At 40.1% G+C, this 18,047-nt stretch overlaps 1 protein-coding gene across 1 annotated transcript; it reads left to right on the top strand.

Moving 5' to 3' along the window:
- Positions 1–7,375: 7,375 nt before the first annotated feature.
- Positions 7,376–14,112, top strand: LOC146645795 (uncharacterized). Its single transcript, XM_085392601.1, has 7 exons — positions 7,376–7,460; positions 10,141–10,497; positions 10,692–10,898; positions 11,351–11,452; positions 12,696–12,733; positions 12,814–12,969; positions 13,382–14,112. Exons 1-7 carry the CDS (start codon positions 7,376–7,378, stop codon positions 13,535–13,537), a joined length of 1,101 nt encoding a protein of 366 aa, XP_085248727.1. The 3' UTR covers positions 13,538–14,112.
- Positions 14,113–18,047: the final 3,935 nt, after the last annotated feature.

Consider the following 18,047-nt stretch of genomic DNA (forward strand, 5'->3'; position numbering starts at 1 on the left):
TTTAAATTATACCCGCTATGGTAAATGGCCTGTATTTATATAGCGCTTTACTAGTCCCTAAAGACCCCAAAGCGCTTTACATATCCAGTCATCCACCCATTCACACACACATTCACACACTGGTGATGGCAAGCTACATTGTAGCCACAGCCACCCTGGGGCGCACTGACAGAGGCGAGGCTGCTGGACACTGGCGCCACCGGGCCCTCTGACCACCACCAGTAGGCAACGGGTGAAGTGTCTTGCCCAAGGACACAACGACCGAGACTGTCCAAGCCGGGGCTCGAACCGGCAACCTTCCGATTACAAGGCAAACTCCCAACTCTTGAGCCACGATCGCGACGCTATGCGTCGCCAGGTGTTTTATCAGATTCGAGGTGTTACCTCCTTTGCACAGTATCACATTAAAGCACTTGTTGCAGGCTGCTGAGTTTGCATCTGTGAAGTACATGCAGTACATGCAGCTGTGAAGTACAGCCAGACTTTTGACCGCTTGGACTTGGGCATTTTTAATCTGTAGCTCTGCTCTAAAAGAACATACGCACCTGGGCCCGCCTACTATCCTTGGAAACGTAAAATGATTAGCTAGAATCTGAAGTGTATGACATCTCAGGAAAAAAAAAAGAACCGAAATAAAGCACCGAAATGTGCGCTGCTTTTCGGTCTGGTTACTACTGTTTATGTCAGAACCGGTGCCATTATGGCATTATGGATAAGATCTTGGAGAAGAAGAACGGGAATTGACACCTGGTGACCAGTGACGGACATTAGACAAAACTGTAAAACTGGATGCAGTTTGTTCGCACTAACCAAAACAACTACCATGATCACTAATGCAGCTATCCCACTGGCGTCAGCTAAAGGCCTGCCAAGGTCGAAGCTGACTGGAACAACAAAAATTCTCCTATGAAAACAGGACTGTTGTCAGATCTCTTTGTCCCTCCTTCAAGGCCTCCTGGGTCCACTGAAGACTGTGAACCTTTGTTTAACTGGGCGTGGTGACGCTTTCTCTCAGCTGAACACGGGATAAACACACACACGCACGCACGCATGTCACCTGGGTAGGCTGGAAGACTGTTTACTTAGCCTGGCAGGGCGAAGGACACTCTACACACCCACATACACATACACTGATACACACTCATCCCCCCTCCCTTTCCAAACGCCTTCGATGCCTTCCATTTTTACATTGTCAGTTACAAACCTGTTAGCATCCAATTTAGAACCGAATACATTACAATAGCACAGGGAGCCCATTTTGAGTACCAATGTAGCAGACGTATACAAAGCAAATAGTTCAGTTGCAGAGAAAATGACACAAACCCTAATCAACAATCACAGTTTGTCATGTTAAAAGAGACAATGCGGAGGTGGAGGTGACAGACATAAATAAGCGACTTGAGTGGCTAATAACTACATTAGAGAGGCAGTACAGGTTTAGCTAATGGATCGAGTAAAAGGGGAGAGGTTGAGAGAGTCTGGACATGCAGAGAAGAGCAATGAGGGTTAGACTGGGGGTAGGATATTGTGGCAAGAGGAAAGACACAGAGGCCCTGGGAGGTTTATGGATGTAGTGAGAAAGGACATGCAGGAGTCACAATGAAAGATACAGAAAACAGACAGATGGAAAAGATGATCAGTTGATGATCCCTGGAGGACAAAACCACCAGCTTCTTGTGGGAGGCAGGCCACCCTACGGAACAGATCCCTGTCTAGCAGTAGTGCATCCTGACAGTAGTTTTTCATCCTGACATGCACACTCTATTCAAATGTCCAGAACCACATGGTTGGTGAAATAGTGGTGAAGTGTGACGCTTGCACAGAATTTTACAAGCAAAAGGCCCGTCTGCATTTTTCTGTTGAGCAAAACAAAAGCTGTTTTGCTCAAAAGAAAACAACTGTCCCTTTCTTTAACAGAATCAAGCACTTTCGGGTGTATTTGGGTATCGTCCACTTCTGAATGTTCAGTTTCAGACAAACACCTGGTTACTTGTTCCAGGGGGTTTCTCACACTCCTCACATGTTTATTGATTTGTTGCAGGTAGTTTTCAAATAGGAAACAGGAAATGCCATTTAAGGAACAGTTCAAGTGGCTGGCATCCTCATGGAGATGAATTACTCCATGTACACTGTTTATAGGAAAGGTCTTGTCAGGTCACCACAGCACATAACAAAAAGTTTGACGATAAGCATTTCAAATCCACTCATCTGACTCTAGCATTATCGACATGGATACAGTCAAGGACAAGAAATGTTTGCATCTTTTAGGGGACAACAGTTTTCAATACCACAGGACCTGTGTATAGCAAAAAACGACATAGTTCAGTGGCTTTCCACTTATATCGTGTAAAACCCTCATTTGTTGAGCAAATTCATTTGGCATCTTCCCTCTTCCTGCAATTACTTAATGAGAAATTAAATTTTTTTGCCTCATAGATAAACAACAACGACTTTTGGGCCACGAGTTAAGTAAATAAACAGGTGCCTAACTATTCCCAAGATGAAACTTTATTAATCCCTCGGGTGGGTTCCTCTGGGAAATTCAGTTTCCAGTAGCACAGCACCGACAGAAGTTGCATGTTACAGATACAATAAGGGGAATGAGAGTAAGCATAAATATACCATATATACACATATATAAATACAGAACATATAATATGGATAAATAGGATTGAACATTTGAGTGAGTATATTGCACAGTGATTATTGCACAATTGAATATAAGAAACAAATATTGAGTGTAAATAAGCACTACAGCTCAGTTGTTTACGCCCTCCCTTGACCCTGTTTCCCCTCCCTGTCCCCTCCAGTGAGGAGTTAAACAGTCTGATGGCGAGTGGGACAAAGGAATTTTTAAGTCTGTTGGTTTTTGACTTTGGGAGAAGCGACCTGTCGCTTAATAGGCTCGTCTGATTGTTTATGATTGTGTGCAGAGGATGCCCAGCATTGTCCATAATGTCCAGCAGTTTCTTTAATGTCCTTTTCTCTGCCACTGTCACCAGAGTGTCCAGCTTAATGCCGACCACAGAGCCTGTGGTTATTATGTGCATATAATCTAAGACAAATGAGCTAACACAAAGAATTCCAGGGGCTGATACCAGTTTCTTGGTTACTGTACTCCACTATGAAAAACCTTCATCTGTTTGAGAAGTGCATCCCTGTTCCCTTAAAACTATTCTTCCATCAACACGATCACCTCTGATTGATTATCTTTCACAACTCTTATATGGAGTATGTGTCATGGTTGGCTGTGTGGCAGGCGAGCAAGCAGGAGAGGTGGACCCAAAATGCAGAACTCAGACACGGAAGTGAAACTTAAAGCACAGCTTTATTGCTGGGAAAAACCTCGTACTAACTAAACTCACCAAAAGCCAAACAAACTGAACAGAGGAACCGAGGACTGAAACACTGGAAAAGAAATACTAAACTGGAGCAGGAGACGCAACACTCGCAACAGAACACACAGCTAGTGTGTGTTCTGGTACGACGCAACAGGGAAGACAGGAAAACACAGGGCTTATATACACAGGGGAGTAATCAGGGAATGGAAAACAGGAGGGAGACACAGCTGGGAGGGTTTGGGCGAACGAGACACACTGAGATGAGGCACAACCTTTCACAATAAAACGGGAAACAAGAAACAGACACAGACTTGACACTGAACTGAACTTACACTAAACGAGAGACACAACTTAAGAACTAATCCCTCACAAAGAATAACTGAAACATAGAATACTAATAAACAAGGCATGACAAAAGGATCAGAATACAAACTATAATACAAAAGAATAAAAGAACTGAAAATGCTGGGTCAAAATGACCCAGGACTGTGACAGTATGACCTTTAAAACATTTCAGATGGCGCGTCACAAATCAGAGTATTAATATTGACAGTGTAAGTCTGGCCTTTATAAACCATACCATTGTCTTTGCGATTCTTTGAGATGTTTGTATTTGGTCTTTTAAATACTCCCCAAGAGGACTTTGCTTACTTTTCCCGTTAAACAGGTGCACAGTCATCATCATTTTCAATGCCCTCTTGTTCACCATCACTGTCAGAATTGCGTAGGAGTTAATCCAGTTCTCTCTGGCATTTCCACCTCTGTCTAACTCTCAAAGTCATCTGTAAACACAGGCGTTAATCCAGATTAGTTTCGTTTTACTGTTTATTTGACTGAGGGTTGTACAAGTGGAAAGACGATGAGATCATTACACGTACATTGTTAGGTGGTTTAGCTCCTAAAAGGGAAGGACACCTCATTCAATGTCCAAACTGTAGAGTACACACCACCTGACAAAGACGAAAGTGGTTTAGAAAAACCCAGCTTTACAATACTCAGTATTCCATCACACAGCAGTGGTGTTTACCATAAAGAGCAGACATGTTCTCTTGAACAAGTTACATTGAACTATGGACTACAGTTGCATGACATACAAAACAGCCAACCTATAGGCACACAACACCTCATGAGCTGGCTGATAAGCTTTTCAATTACAAAACAAGACTGACAGTTCATAATCTGTTGTAGAGCTGCCAAGGAAAGAAGGATGAGTTCACAATTCACATTAAAATGTCAAAGATACCTTATAGCACCTGAGCGATAGAAAAAAAAATGGGCTAAAGACCTTAAAGTTTTCATCCTCCACTGTCAACCTTGTTTCTGAAGAGATATTATGTGTCTCCAAACTAATCTAACCTAGAGCAGGGGTGTCAAATGTATAATTTTATATCTCTTATACCTTATACCTCTCCAGCCAGATACATTCGTTTGTGTTGTAAGCTTCCTGCTTTTATGATCCTTTTGGTGAGCAGGAGGTCACACACACACACACACACACACACACACACACACACACACACACACACACACACACACACACACACACACACACACACACACACTTGTCTTTGTAACCAAGAGGGGTCTTACGAGGGGAGGTGCTTGTGCTGTGATGTGTACTGTAACAGTTTGTCAATAAAGAGCTGAGGGGGAAGCTGCTCTTTGAAGGATTTGAACTTCAAGAGCTGGTTCTTGACCAAAACTTCCCTCGTTAGCGAGTGAAAAACCGGTTGAATATGTGCTGTTATGTCTTGTGTTCTTCATGATGAATAAGTCTCTAAACTAGCGGGGCTTGTGGAAACACAGACCCAACACACAGCATTCTGTATAAGCATACAAAAATGTAGTAGAACATAAATACATTTTTTCTATTTCAAAATAAGTGGGCTAAGGATATTTCTTGCTTGCCTTTTGTCTTTCAATGAGACGGTGCAGGTATGCTGTGGGAAAGCTGTGTTGTTAAAATTAAAACAACTGTGACAAATGTAACAAATTGGCGGAGGGAAAGGAAATAGGGGTCACTCAGAGGCTGTATTAAAGTAAAAAATCTAAATCTGTCGTTAAAAACAGACAGTGGGTACAAACAGAAGGACAATGTAACGATCTTTTGCATTTAATGCATTGGTGAACTGTATGCCCAGATCTTGCTTTTTTGCACCATCTGGTGGTGAACCATGGACAGTACAGTTGTTTGCAGTTTAGGTCTCCACCCGACTCCTCTTTTGCTAGTCCACATGGTATCTGCATGCTGCAGCTCTGGCTTAGCTCCACACATGGAGAAAGTAATGTTCAAAATTAAATAAATTGAACAAATAAGTAAGAAAGCAGATAGAGAAGATGATAGTAAGGCCATAAAGGCCCGTTTTGCCCCTCCTGGATGGCAGCTCAGGTTTGTGTACTTTAAATGTTTTATTTTCTCCTTTCTTACTTTCTGATTGATTGACACAAGGTATGTGTGATGTGATTTTTTTTTATTGTCTTCTTCCGTAAGCATCTCTCACAGGTTGTCGAGACTAAACCCTGTTCAGTCCACATAGGGCAGTCCTTCGAAGGCCGGGTAGGCCGAAAGTGAGCGGCTGTGAATTTGGATGGTCTAGGCTTCAGATGTGCATTACCAGTGGAGTTTAATAAACTCAGCCGTCTGCTCATTTCTCCCTAAAATATAACAGGACACTGAATAAATTCTCTACCATCTCACACTTCTGTTTAATCAGTTTTCTGTTTGAGGTTTATTCAGCTGTGTGAAAACTATAAAGGTAGGACAGCTTGACTTATTTGTTTAATTTATTTATTTTGGATAGAAGTAATTATGCCACAATAATAAGGGAACATTCAAATCTATTAATCTCTGCCAAACCGATTTACTTAGGATCAAATAAAACACTGAGAAAAAACAAATTCTCGCCTGAAAATATGTAAAAAGTTTATTTTGTGACCCAGAAAGCTTAGTAAGAGTAATTAAACTTAGTAGCAGCCGCCATTGTTGGAAACTGGTGTTTGGCTGGGCCGTGCTATGAATTCTGGGATATGGTAGGCCACGAAGGACACACCCGACCCATCCTTCAAAATCGGGGAAAAGGAGGACGCATTTGTAGGCAGCATTCGGAGGAGTCTACGAATTTGGACAGCCTTCGGCACGTTGCTGTAATGTAATCGGTCTACAAATGCGGCCTCAGGACGATGCAGCCCATGGATCTGGACACGACCCTTGCCTTGAGCAAGAAACATCATCAGTTACTCCTCATAGCCCCACCATGTATTCTTCTGGCTGCTGGCCTCTGGAAAGAGGTTCTGTAGCATTAGGTGCACTAGCCTTTCATTCCAGGTCATCAGACTGCTCTACTGCTCATACTGGATACCATATTTCCATATTCTTAGAGGAAAAAGGAACCTTCCCATAGAACATTTTTTGTATTTTCCTTCCTCTCTAGAGGTAAAAATGGCCTGCATTTGTATAGTGCTTTTCTAGTCCCTAAGGACCCCAAAGCGCTTCACACTACATTCAGTCATTCACCCATTCACACACATGTAAAAGAGCCAACCCAAACACATGAGATATAAATGGAAAGCCCAGGATTTGCTCTATTTAGTACACCAGGACTACGCAGGGTAGCTCAAATAAGTCAAAAGATATAGACCAAAAAAACTAATGTCCATTATGGAGGACATAAATGAATAGGATGGTTTTCAGGAGGATACCATTACACTTAGAGTTTTTCATTGCTAATATATTTTAACATTGTGTAGCAGGATGGTTTAAGCTTAGTCTTAATTAATATGTCATTGCCAGCAGGGGTATTGTATATATAAGGATGCTCTATCACCTCCCTGTCTATGCTTATTCATGGTCGAATTTCCTGGCATCTGTTGTCGCTCCCTGTTTGGTCGGCTGCATGTAAACAGTGGCATTGACATGAGGTATGATTGAATGTGTAGAGTGTTAAAGTAATGTTTTTCCTTGTGAAATAAATTTACATTTTGAATTGTGAACTCATGTCTTCTGCCTATTTAGTGGAACAAACCTGTGTACCTAAATGGTGTTTCTACTGATTTCCTTGGATGGAATCCCAAAGGTGGTGTTGTTGGCAACCTTTGGCTGTCCTAGCTATCGTGACAACAGTGAGTTTAAAGGGCAAAGTACTGAATCACTCTTTTTTTAAACCCCCGTGCTGCCACAATAGTATTTATATTTTTATGTTGTTGTTTAACTGCAACAAAAAATAATTCCTTGTACACTGAATGACAAAGATTGTCTAGGAAACAATATTGTCCTGTGTGCAAAAGAAAAAATCATCATCATGTTGTGTAAATGTTAGGTAAGCACAACAAAGGTGCACACAAAATATAAACTGTAGCTTTGATCCATGTAAAACTTAGCTGAGCCACCCTAGTGTTAAACAGCAATTAGCTAAAACCAAAGCATAATTGCTCTGAACACATCTGGGATACACTACTGTCTTGATCCTGCCTCACTCCTAGAGATGGGAATTGATAAGATTTTCACGATTCCGATTCCATTTTCAATTCTGTTTAACAATTCGATTCTTTATCGATTCTCTTATCGATTCTTATTTTTAAAAAAGGAGAACACTAAGGTTGATTAGCTTAGAACTTTGTTTTATATCTTCTCTTTGAACAAGATAGAAATTTAGAAGTAACATGGCCTTACAAACCCAACAGTGAGATCTTAAGAGATCCACAGCCATTCATACATGCACCTTTTCCTACAAATAAATGCTTTCTATCTAAAATTTGCACACTCTAATGAATGCACCTTGGGTTTAAGTATGTTGCTCGAGGATACTTAGGCATGCAGATTGGAGCCCGGAGCTCTATCTCCTGGGCTACCTTGTGTACACACACACATGCACACGCACAGACAGCTGACCTCAACTCTTTGGTAATGGCTTCTCTCTCCTCTTTGCTCCTCGTCATTTATGTGTAGACAGAAACCAGCTCCATTTTAAACTATGACAACTGCATCTTTCTTCTTCTTCATTGATCTTTTTTTCACTCTTTGTTTTTATGCACCACTCTGTATTTATTCATTTGTTATTATTAATTTTTGGCTCTTTTCCACATTGTGTCTCTTGTCCTGTCTTCCTCCCCTCACTCCCAATGGGCCATGGCTGATGGCTGCCCTTGCTTGAGCCTGGTTCTGTTTGTGGAGGTTTCTACCTGGTAAAACGGAAATTTTCCCTTCCCACTATTGCCAAGTGGTTCCTCATAGGTGCGTCGTCTGGTTGTAGGGGTTTTCTCTGTGTTATGGTAGGGTCTTGATGGAATGATTCAAAATAAATATACGATGATGGAAAATTTCTGTTTCAACTCTCCCGACCTCTGCCTTATTGTTATGTAGTTGTACCTTAAACTGTGTTCAAGGCCATGACGCCTTCATTATTCATCTGGTACTTTTGTGATGTTGAGAGTTTAACTGACAATTTTCAAATAGGAAAGGCAAGTAAAAATGCACATAGAACTACTTGGTTTGAAGTCTACTGTCATATGAATTGTTCTTTAAACATCAACACTCAACCTACCAGAGCCAGTTACTTGGAGTTCACACAGTTGTAATTCCATTGGGTCTATGACTCTGTAAATAAGCAGCTGTTCACTAACAACTTTACCAAAAGTGTATGTGTGTGTGCGTGTGTGTGTATGCATGTGTGTGAGTGAGGTTTGTTTGAAGAAGGGACCACATCATAAAAGAGAAGTGAAAACGTCCTCGTTTGAAAGTGAAAACAGAAGAGAAGCCACCTGAATATCAGTATGCCTCAGAACCTCAGTATGAAAGTCTTCCGTGCTTTGGTCTGTTTCATCTTTCTTGGTGGGTCAATTTATTAATATTTCTTTAATTTTGTTAGTCTCCGTATTATTTGTCTTTGTTTCCTTTTTATTTCTAGTTGATCAGTAAGTTTAAGCTTCTTGTTGAGCAGTTGTAGCGATAAGCTGTTTCAGCATTTTTTCATTTTCTTCTGCCTCTTACATGTTATTGGTTTCTGTGGTTAAATGCAGAGTTGGAAAGAGTCAGTCAAACATGCAGTTCACTGGAAGTACAACTAAACCTGTGAAGAACTAAAAACTGCTTTAGCAAAGACAAGAAACCCTTGAAATGATAGGTAAAGCAGTTAAATGTTACCATCATTTTCGAAAGGTACTCAGAGTTGGTTCCTTGTTTGCTGTACCATTCTCATCTTTTGTGAAGCAAAACATTAGAGAACAAGTGTTGACAACCTGAAAGCTTTGGATGTTAAGCAACAAAAAAGACAATTTTAACCTGTAAACATCCAAAAAGCAGATTAAGATGTCGTCATAAATAAATGAAATTCACAGTCATTTGTCTATATTTGTTGCAAGTTTGTAAATTTGCATATTCGTAGTGCTTCCTCCCTTAAATGAAATATCTACTTTGCAAGTTGCCCTGTTGTCATCTGTTCTCGTAAAGTGTAACCAAACTTTTGAGCGTTTGAGCCGCTTAGGCGCCATGTTTCCTGCCAGGTAAATGAGGCTCTCAACAAGAACCGGTTCCCACTGTTTCGATTAATTAGAATTGTTTATCATTAAATTTGTGACTCTGAGTCTTCCTCAGCAAAAGGTTTGTGTAGATGCCAACAAAAACCAGGAAGTCCATGGTTTGCAAATTCAAATAACTAAAACATAAGTTAAACATACTGAAAACGCTGACTTAACTTGAAAAGTTGTGTTAAAGTGAAGATTTGTCTTCTTTCATTTTAATATATCTTCTTAGGCTGCAAAATTTTACGAGAAGAAAGTAACTAGTGATTTATTGTATTTTCAGCAGGACTGCAGGATGCAGGATACTCTGGTTTTGTTAATGCAGAAACTCCCATCTATACAGAAATGGAGGGTGGAAGCATCACAGTTAAATGCACATTTTCTTTAACTGGAAGAAGGAGACTCTTCTGTACGGGAAAATGTGAAGAAGGAAACATTCTCATTGACACAACTGATGACTCAGCGCAGAATGGCAGATACAGCATTAAATATAAAGAAGGATTTTATCCATTACATAAGACAGTTCTGAATGTGAGCATCACACAGCTGAGAAGATCTGACTCTGGAATGTACAGATGCTCTTTGGACAGAATTTTGCCATTTGATTCAAATGAAGAATTTGAGATTGTTGTCACAGACGGTGAGTTGACTAAATGTCATGTTTGTGAAGACATGAAGAATTATTTTCTTTCAAGTGACTCATAATATTTAGACAAAATTGGTTTTATAAATTCTTCTGTAAAACACAGAACAACCCCAAACTGTTTCTCGCATGAACACATACAAACTTCTTTGAGTAGTATTGTTGTGATTGTGGATGTTTCATCTTCACAGCTTCAGTGACCTCAAAACCAAAGTCTACTGTGCAACCTTCGCCAGTTTCAACATTTCTCTCATCAGCCCCCATGACAACAGCAACGGTGACAACATCACCAAAGACCCCAACATCACAGAGTTTAAATTCCATTTCAGGAGGCACCACACCTTCACCAGCCTCCTCTTCAACCTCCAAACAGACACAGACACCTCTTCCAAATTTAGGTACATTATATATGTATATATATATATATATATATATATATATATATATATATATATGTATATATATATATATATATATATGTGTGTGTGTGGACTAGGATGTCCTCCGGGCCTGTTAAATTTCAAGTGTGTTTATAACTGAGCCACCTGCACATCCTTTAAACGAGTAAATGGTTGGAATAGTATACACGCATCTGTTCTTTTAAGTAAAAAGTTCAATAAGTGTAAATAAAACATGTAAAATCAGGCAAATATTACACTAAACTGCTCTGAGCAGCTGTAAAAGTTTCAGTCATGCTTGATAAGCAATTTGTCTGGTGAATGTTTCAATATTTGTGGTAAGTATGCCAGTCCATATGACACTGGGTGTATGCAGTTTTTTCTGAAAAGTGAGTAAAGCCTTTAGGCCATATATTTACACTGTTTGACTAAAACAAATATCTTGTGGTAAGTTACTGCAGGTACGCTGCCTGTGGTGGCTCTTATTCTGATCACTGTCTTACCAGTGGCTTTGCTGATTTTCTGTAAGAAGAGGAGGGCCAGTAAACCTAAAGGTGAGCCTAAAGTAAACATGAACATAAGACAGTGTCTTCATCACTTCAGAAAACACGGTATTGATGTCTATCGCCAACCTTAAACAAGCTGCCTTGCAAAAATGTATTAATATATGTAGCTGGTAATTCTTAAAAGTGCTTCTGCATCATGAACCCTGATTCCTCCCCAGCTCCCTAATCGAAGCTTGAGGCTTATGAGGGCGACTTATGGCAACTTTCTCACTTTAAAAAAAGGGTCGCAAGTTGCATAACAGTATCATCGCTCTGCCATATTTACCATAAAGTTTCTGTTTAACACCTTATATTCTTAGACTCCTAATGATGATACTGTTATACACTATGTTGTTGAACAAACATTTAGAGATCTAAGATTGAGTCAAAGTAAAAATATATATATAGCTTTGAATGACCAAAGAAACCACAAAGTTTTATCATCACTTCATTATTACAGTAAAAGGGGATCGAAAAACTGGATATTTGATGAGTGTTTAAAGTTAAAGTCATAAACACAACATCTGAGGTGCAGCCAGATGTGGCAGCTTCATGGCTTGTGATTTTGCTGTGGCAGTGAATGCAACTCTAACACCCATCTATGCCTCTCTATTTTTAACCACACGACCAGATGTTCATTTAGGATTCAGAACCGTGACTAGTCACAGCAAGTTATTGAACTCCTGACAGTTGTGAAGTCAGTAATCTTTGCAGTTTCTTATTAGAATAATGAGTGAAAAATTTTAATCAGGATAATAATCTTTGAACTCCTTTGGTGTTAATGAATTGATGACAACAATGAGGCAACACCCCCAAACAGGAATCGTTTTACAACTGGAGACCACTGACAATTTTACCTTCCCCATCTTTTGTCTTCTGTATTTTTGACTAATGTCACTACTGGTAGAATGAGGTGATACCTGGACCTTACACAGGTTGCATAGATAGTCCAACTCAGCAACATCAGCAGGGCTGGTATTTGCTACTTTGTGCAAAATGACCTCCAAAAGGTGTACTAGTGTGAAGGTCTCTGACTAAATAATCAGAAAAAGACTTCATGAGGGTGGCCTGAGTTGCCAATGTACTTTAGTGGGCCCTCTGTTCATTACCTGGCACCGTGGAGCCTGACTGACATTTGCCAAATGAGATTAATTGACATCTGATGTGTTTTTAAAGTGTTCCCTTAGGTTTATTTAAACAGCGTTGGAGCAGCATATTAAAGACAGATGTTTACTGTTTGCATGTTCTTCAGGGCCTCCTGTGGAAACAGAGCCCCCTGACATTACAACGGTGAGTTTTAGGAATTACAAGACACCTGAACTTGATTTTAGCTTCATTTGATTTCAATTAACTTTTTTTTTGTCCTCCAGGCCAGTCAGTTGTATGAAGAGATCAGAGAGGAGGACAGATTGAGCAATTTACCTCCTGAAGGAGTATTTTCAATTTACACCACTGCCAAATGCCCCCAAGGAAACAGAGTTGAAAGCACAGATGACTACAGCCTTGTCATCTGTCCTCAGAACAAAGTAAGTACTTGATTTTTCAGGTTTCATGCCAGAGTATTTTTGGATTTTATCAGGTAGTGGGAACTGTGGAATCATCCATATAAAGATCATGGTCCTCTTACAGTCAAGGATTCAGGATGATTTCATAAGAAGCACTTTGTGTTGCTGCAATTTGTTTTTGCATCATTATAGTATCTATTTCTGTGATTTCTACCTATTTTCTTTTTCTTTTCTTCTTTTCCTTTTTCTTTTTTTTTCCCTTTTTTTTTTTTTACTAACAAGGCACAGCTGGGTGTAACCCCCTTTTTTTAAATGATGTAAACTGTGAAAAAAAGAAATGTGAATTTGTACTATATAAATTTGAATCTTTGTGCATCTGTACAATTTAATTTGTTTAGAAAATAGTTTCTAAAGACTGATTTGTATCTTCCAGAGTGAAGAGAACTTGAGTAAGCTTGCTGCCACCAACAGCGCCCCCTGTGGCCATGCAGATGTTTTGTACTCCACGCCTCATGTACATTTCAGCACAGCCAACCACACCAAAGACGCCTCACCTCCTCTGTATTCTACTGTTGGAAACCATCAGTAGTTATGTTATTACAGGCTTATTGCTATGATAGTTGTAGTTTGTTCAGACCAACTGGTAACACAAACTTTCTTCCATTAATCATGCCATTGTGATTTTTATTAGTCAGGGAAACAAGCAACTGCTGAAATAATGGATTTCATAGTGGATCAACAGGCATAACTGATTTGTAGCAACCTGATCATAGTCCATTGGATAGTCCACCTTTGTATTTAGCTGAGGAGTTTATAGAAAGTTAGCCTGTAGTTGATAACTACTTAAAAGTAGTTGGTACTAACTTCACACAACTTTGCACATGAAGAAAAGTTCTGTTTTAGTGCAAAGGAAAAAAAATACACGAACAATAATCAATGATCAAAGGTAATAAAGTAGTTCACACAATGATGATTGACTGATGATTCAATGACTAATGATTATCAAATAATAAGAAAAACAGTAAAATTATAAATAACATTTCCAGTGAAGTTTATATTAAAGCCCGTTTTTTACATAATCTTTGAGAATTTCTGTATTTTGTTCACCATTTTTTTTCTTGGGCTATTACTTAAAATTGAGATGAATTGAATTGAATTTGCATACAAGCAGCAATGTCATCTCCTGCACATTTTATGTAAGCTGTTATTACAAAGCAAAACAGCCGATTTCAGTTCGCAAAATGTAAATATGCAGATTGGGGCACAATTTAAGCTGTATGTTTATGATGGAACTGCAGTCCTTACAGGCAATAAATAAATAATAGGCGGGATTAGTTGATCTCTAGTGACAGTTTCAGCAGATGCTGAATGGAGTGCTGAAAACAGAACATTAGAAATAAATTGATACTTAATCTTTTACTTTTTCTTCACACATTTGTGGTGTTACATTCTCTAACATGCATCTTATATGATTTGCTCTGGGTAAACTGCACAGAATGTACTGAAGAATGCCAAAGACCACCCAAAAAATTGGACATAACTTTCAACTATGGCTGCAACGACTCATCAATTAAATAACTTCATTTAAAAAAATTCTTGACAAAATGTATTTTCTTCAATGCATTGTGTGATGCGCGGCTCTGTGGTGCACCGATGTGTTAAACTATGTAAATGCAAGTGTTTCACCCACATTTGCTATGAAACACAGACCTGCAATACAAATGTATTTAGGAGCAGCGTATGAATAAACAGTCTGACAACATTAAGCAGACGCAGCCTCAGTTTTAAACATAAAAACCATTGGCAGCAGAAATGATGACGCTGGCACATTTTATTGTGAAGCTGGATTCTGTTTACACACCAGGAAGAGCAAAGAGGCTGAGCTGTTACCAAGATGGTGAGCTCAGTGTAGAGTGAAAGAAAATGTGTTCGTTATCATATCGAGACTAGCTCTCTAGAGAGAGATCAAATTGGTGATTGTTTGATCTCCACTTGGTTGCATGCATGTACTTTGTGTGGCACACTGTGTGGTTTAGGAGGCAGGGTGTGTCTGTTTACCTTTGTGGTTGGGAGCCTGTCTCTGTTATAAAAAAAAATTATTAGATTGTTAAAAGCTTATAAGCTACAGTGAGACTAGTTGCTGGCACCTTGTCTCACGGTCTTGAGGGTTGCACAGTAGCACTGTTGCACGCCTAGGGTCCTACAGCCGGTCGTATCCCCTGGCGTATTGCCCACGGTTTTGCGGGTTTACATAGCCAGCAGGACCTGGCTGTGGCTAGCGCGTTAGCTCAGCAAGCAAAAGCTTCTCTGGCCTGCTAGAGGCCTGCTAGAGGAACCCAGCTTGTTCTCGCAAGTTTCAGTCTCAGGCTTCCCAGTTCATAACATGTAACATCAAGCATTTCATTCACACCATAAGATAAACAATAAGAGCAGTGGTGTGGCGATGCTTCGTGTCTTACCCGTTGAGACATGGGAAACCCAGTGAGTGTGTTTGTGTGTTGTCTTCTGGTTTCTATGTTATGGCTGTCTTTGCCCTGTGTGAGTACGGCAGCCCGAATGTCTCATAAACGTATGACATCCCTCTCTATGCCTCTAGGAGACGGGCATGAAAGATGGTTGACATAGATGGGGTGCCCAGCAACTTACAATTCACATACCTGTGCCCTGGCTACCCCTTGGTACCTGGACCTTGTCCTCAGTGCCATCTTTCAAACAGCTTGAGGACACTGACCTGAAATGTCTGTCCCTGAAATTGCCTTCTTGCTGGGTATAATATCTACCAAAAAGATTAGTGAACTCCATGCTCCGTAGGTCCACAGGCGTTGCTGCAGGTGGTTGCCGGACAGGAAAGGGGTGATCCTCCAGCCCAACCATGCGTTCATGCCAAAGGCTACGAATAACTCCCACTGAGGGCTTGAAGCAGGGATCAGTGCCAGGCTGCCCTGTGCACTGTTCGTGTTTGTGTATGTCAGGCATATCCAGCCAATTAGGAGGACACACTAGCTCTTTGTGAGCTCCCACTTTAGGATCCCGGGCAGACATCTGTCTAAGTAAAATAAGAAATATTGTATTAATTGCATTAATATTCAAAAATGTAAAAAAGCCAAAATCAATGTACATGGTCCAATTAGCCATACAGGTTGGACACTGAATTATTATTATTAATAGTAATTAATAATAATAATTCAGTGCTGCTGAAAACATCTGTTTTGTAACATTTAATGTAACATGTTACCAACCCAATTCAGTCATTACATTAGAGTTACAATCATGGCATTATTTGTCTTATACTTTCTGTTAAATTATTGTTTTTTTCCCCCAGTTGTATCCATAAAGGTTGAGTCGAAAGAAAACAAATCAAACAGGCTTTTTGTTATCCTGTGAACTCCTCCTCAGCTGATTTCTGTTCCTGAGGGAGAGGAAGATAGTGGAGCAGTCTACAGCGGAGATATGGTCATTGTAACTATATATCAACTATATATTTTTAGTAAACTACCTGTCACAAACCTCACGGTAACTCACAGTTTTGTGTCACTTTTTGATGCAGCAATAGGGCTGTGCTCTTCATGCAAACTGATCCCAGGTGATTACGATATGATGGCAATCTGTCTGTGTTTATAAATTAGATTGTGATTAACTGCAAACCTGCACCACCAGGATCGGTTGCCTCATCCCAGGTGATTTGTGGACTTGCATTGCAACCATAGTGGTCGCCCAGAGGTTGAGTACGCTGCATGCTCAAAGCTACAACACAGAGCAAACACCATCCCCAATGACACAGCGGCCAGGGATGCAGAAGAACAGCACATCAAGAAGGCCCTAAGTAAATGTGGTTATCCCACCTGGACTTTTGTCAAAGCTGGAAAGACACCTAAAGAAAGCTCCAGCCGATCCAGGAGAGAAGGACAACCGCTGCCCAAGCGAAAACCTGCAGTGATCCCATATGTGTCAGGAGTATCGGAACAGTTGAGACATTTTTTCTAAACACCGGGTCTCTGTGGCTTTTAAACCCCAAAACACACTGCGCCAAAAATTGGTCCACCCCAAGGATAGAGTCCCCCGACCAGTGTTGGGTGCAATGTGTTACTAAGTAACGCGTTACTGTAATTAAATTACTTTTCCACTGAAAAATTAGAGTAACTAATTACTGTTCATTTTTAGGTATTTTAATTACAGTTACTTACAATGTACTTGCGTTACATTGTAAAATAATTAAACTTGCTGAATATCATTATTTAATTTCAACAATTTATCTTCTAAACGTAGAAGTAAACTCTGCCGCTTTAACATCGTTGCAGTGCAGGTGCACGTCATTTTGCGCCAGTTTGCTGCATAGTCGTATTCTAAAGCGGAAGATGTCGGACTCGGCTGAAGCGAGTGGCTGTTTTTTGAAATGGACATATACCCGTCTCTTCACTTTTCTGAAACAAGCAGACAAGAATATTACAGTAATATGTAAGCTATGTCTGTTAGATATTTTATTATTATGGGAGCATGTACTGGGTACCTTTTTTGATGATATTAGACAATGTTAGGGAAAATATTATAAAACACTTCTTCAGTAAAGACTCAGAGAAGAGAAACACAGAACTTGCTAGCAAGGGCAGTCTCTCAGACTCGCGCTGAGCACTGCCCCTGGTCTTTATTTTGTGCTCCATTGAGCGTGTGTATGTGTGGGTGTGTTCAGAGTGTGACCCCATGGGCGACTTCCCTTGGCCTGCTGGTCTGGAAAATCCAACAGTTCATCTATATGTAAAGAAGGCACTTAAACTGGAACAGGCATAGCTGCGTTGATCCTGCCGTGGAACAATAGGACAAGGTGCATTCCTGGAGTGCACACCAAGCTTGCATCCTGCTAAAGATCACACACAATTGATTATATGCCTCTAGGTATACATGGTTAAACATTTCCTAATGCAAATAACTACATGCAGTATTCTACCATGTGCAAACTTATATCACTAAAGGATTCTAACTGTCTAGTGTAAAGGCAGTTTTCAGTTATCTTCACCTTTGGTTCCTCTGTACAACTGATGATAGAGCATTTAGTGTTTTTATCTCTTTGTTGTTACTGTTTAAGTTCAGTCTATTGTGCATTT

The sequence above is a fragment of the Rhamphochromis longiceps genome, linkage group LG20 (genome assembly GCF_057381845.1).
Source record: "Rhamphochromis longiceps isolate RC_006_pf linkage group LG20, R_longiceps_female_GT1.1, whole genome shotgun sequence".
Taxonomy (NCBI): Eukaryota; Metazoa; Chordata; class Actinopteri; order Cichliformes; family Cichlidae; genus Rhamphochromis; species Rhamphochromis longiceps.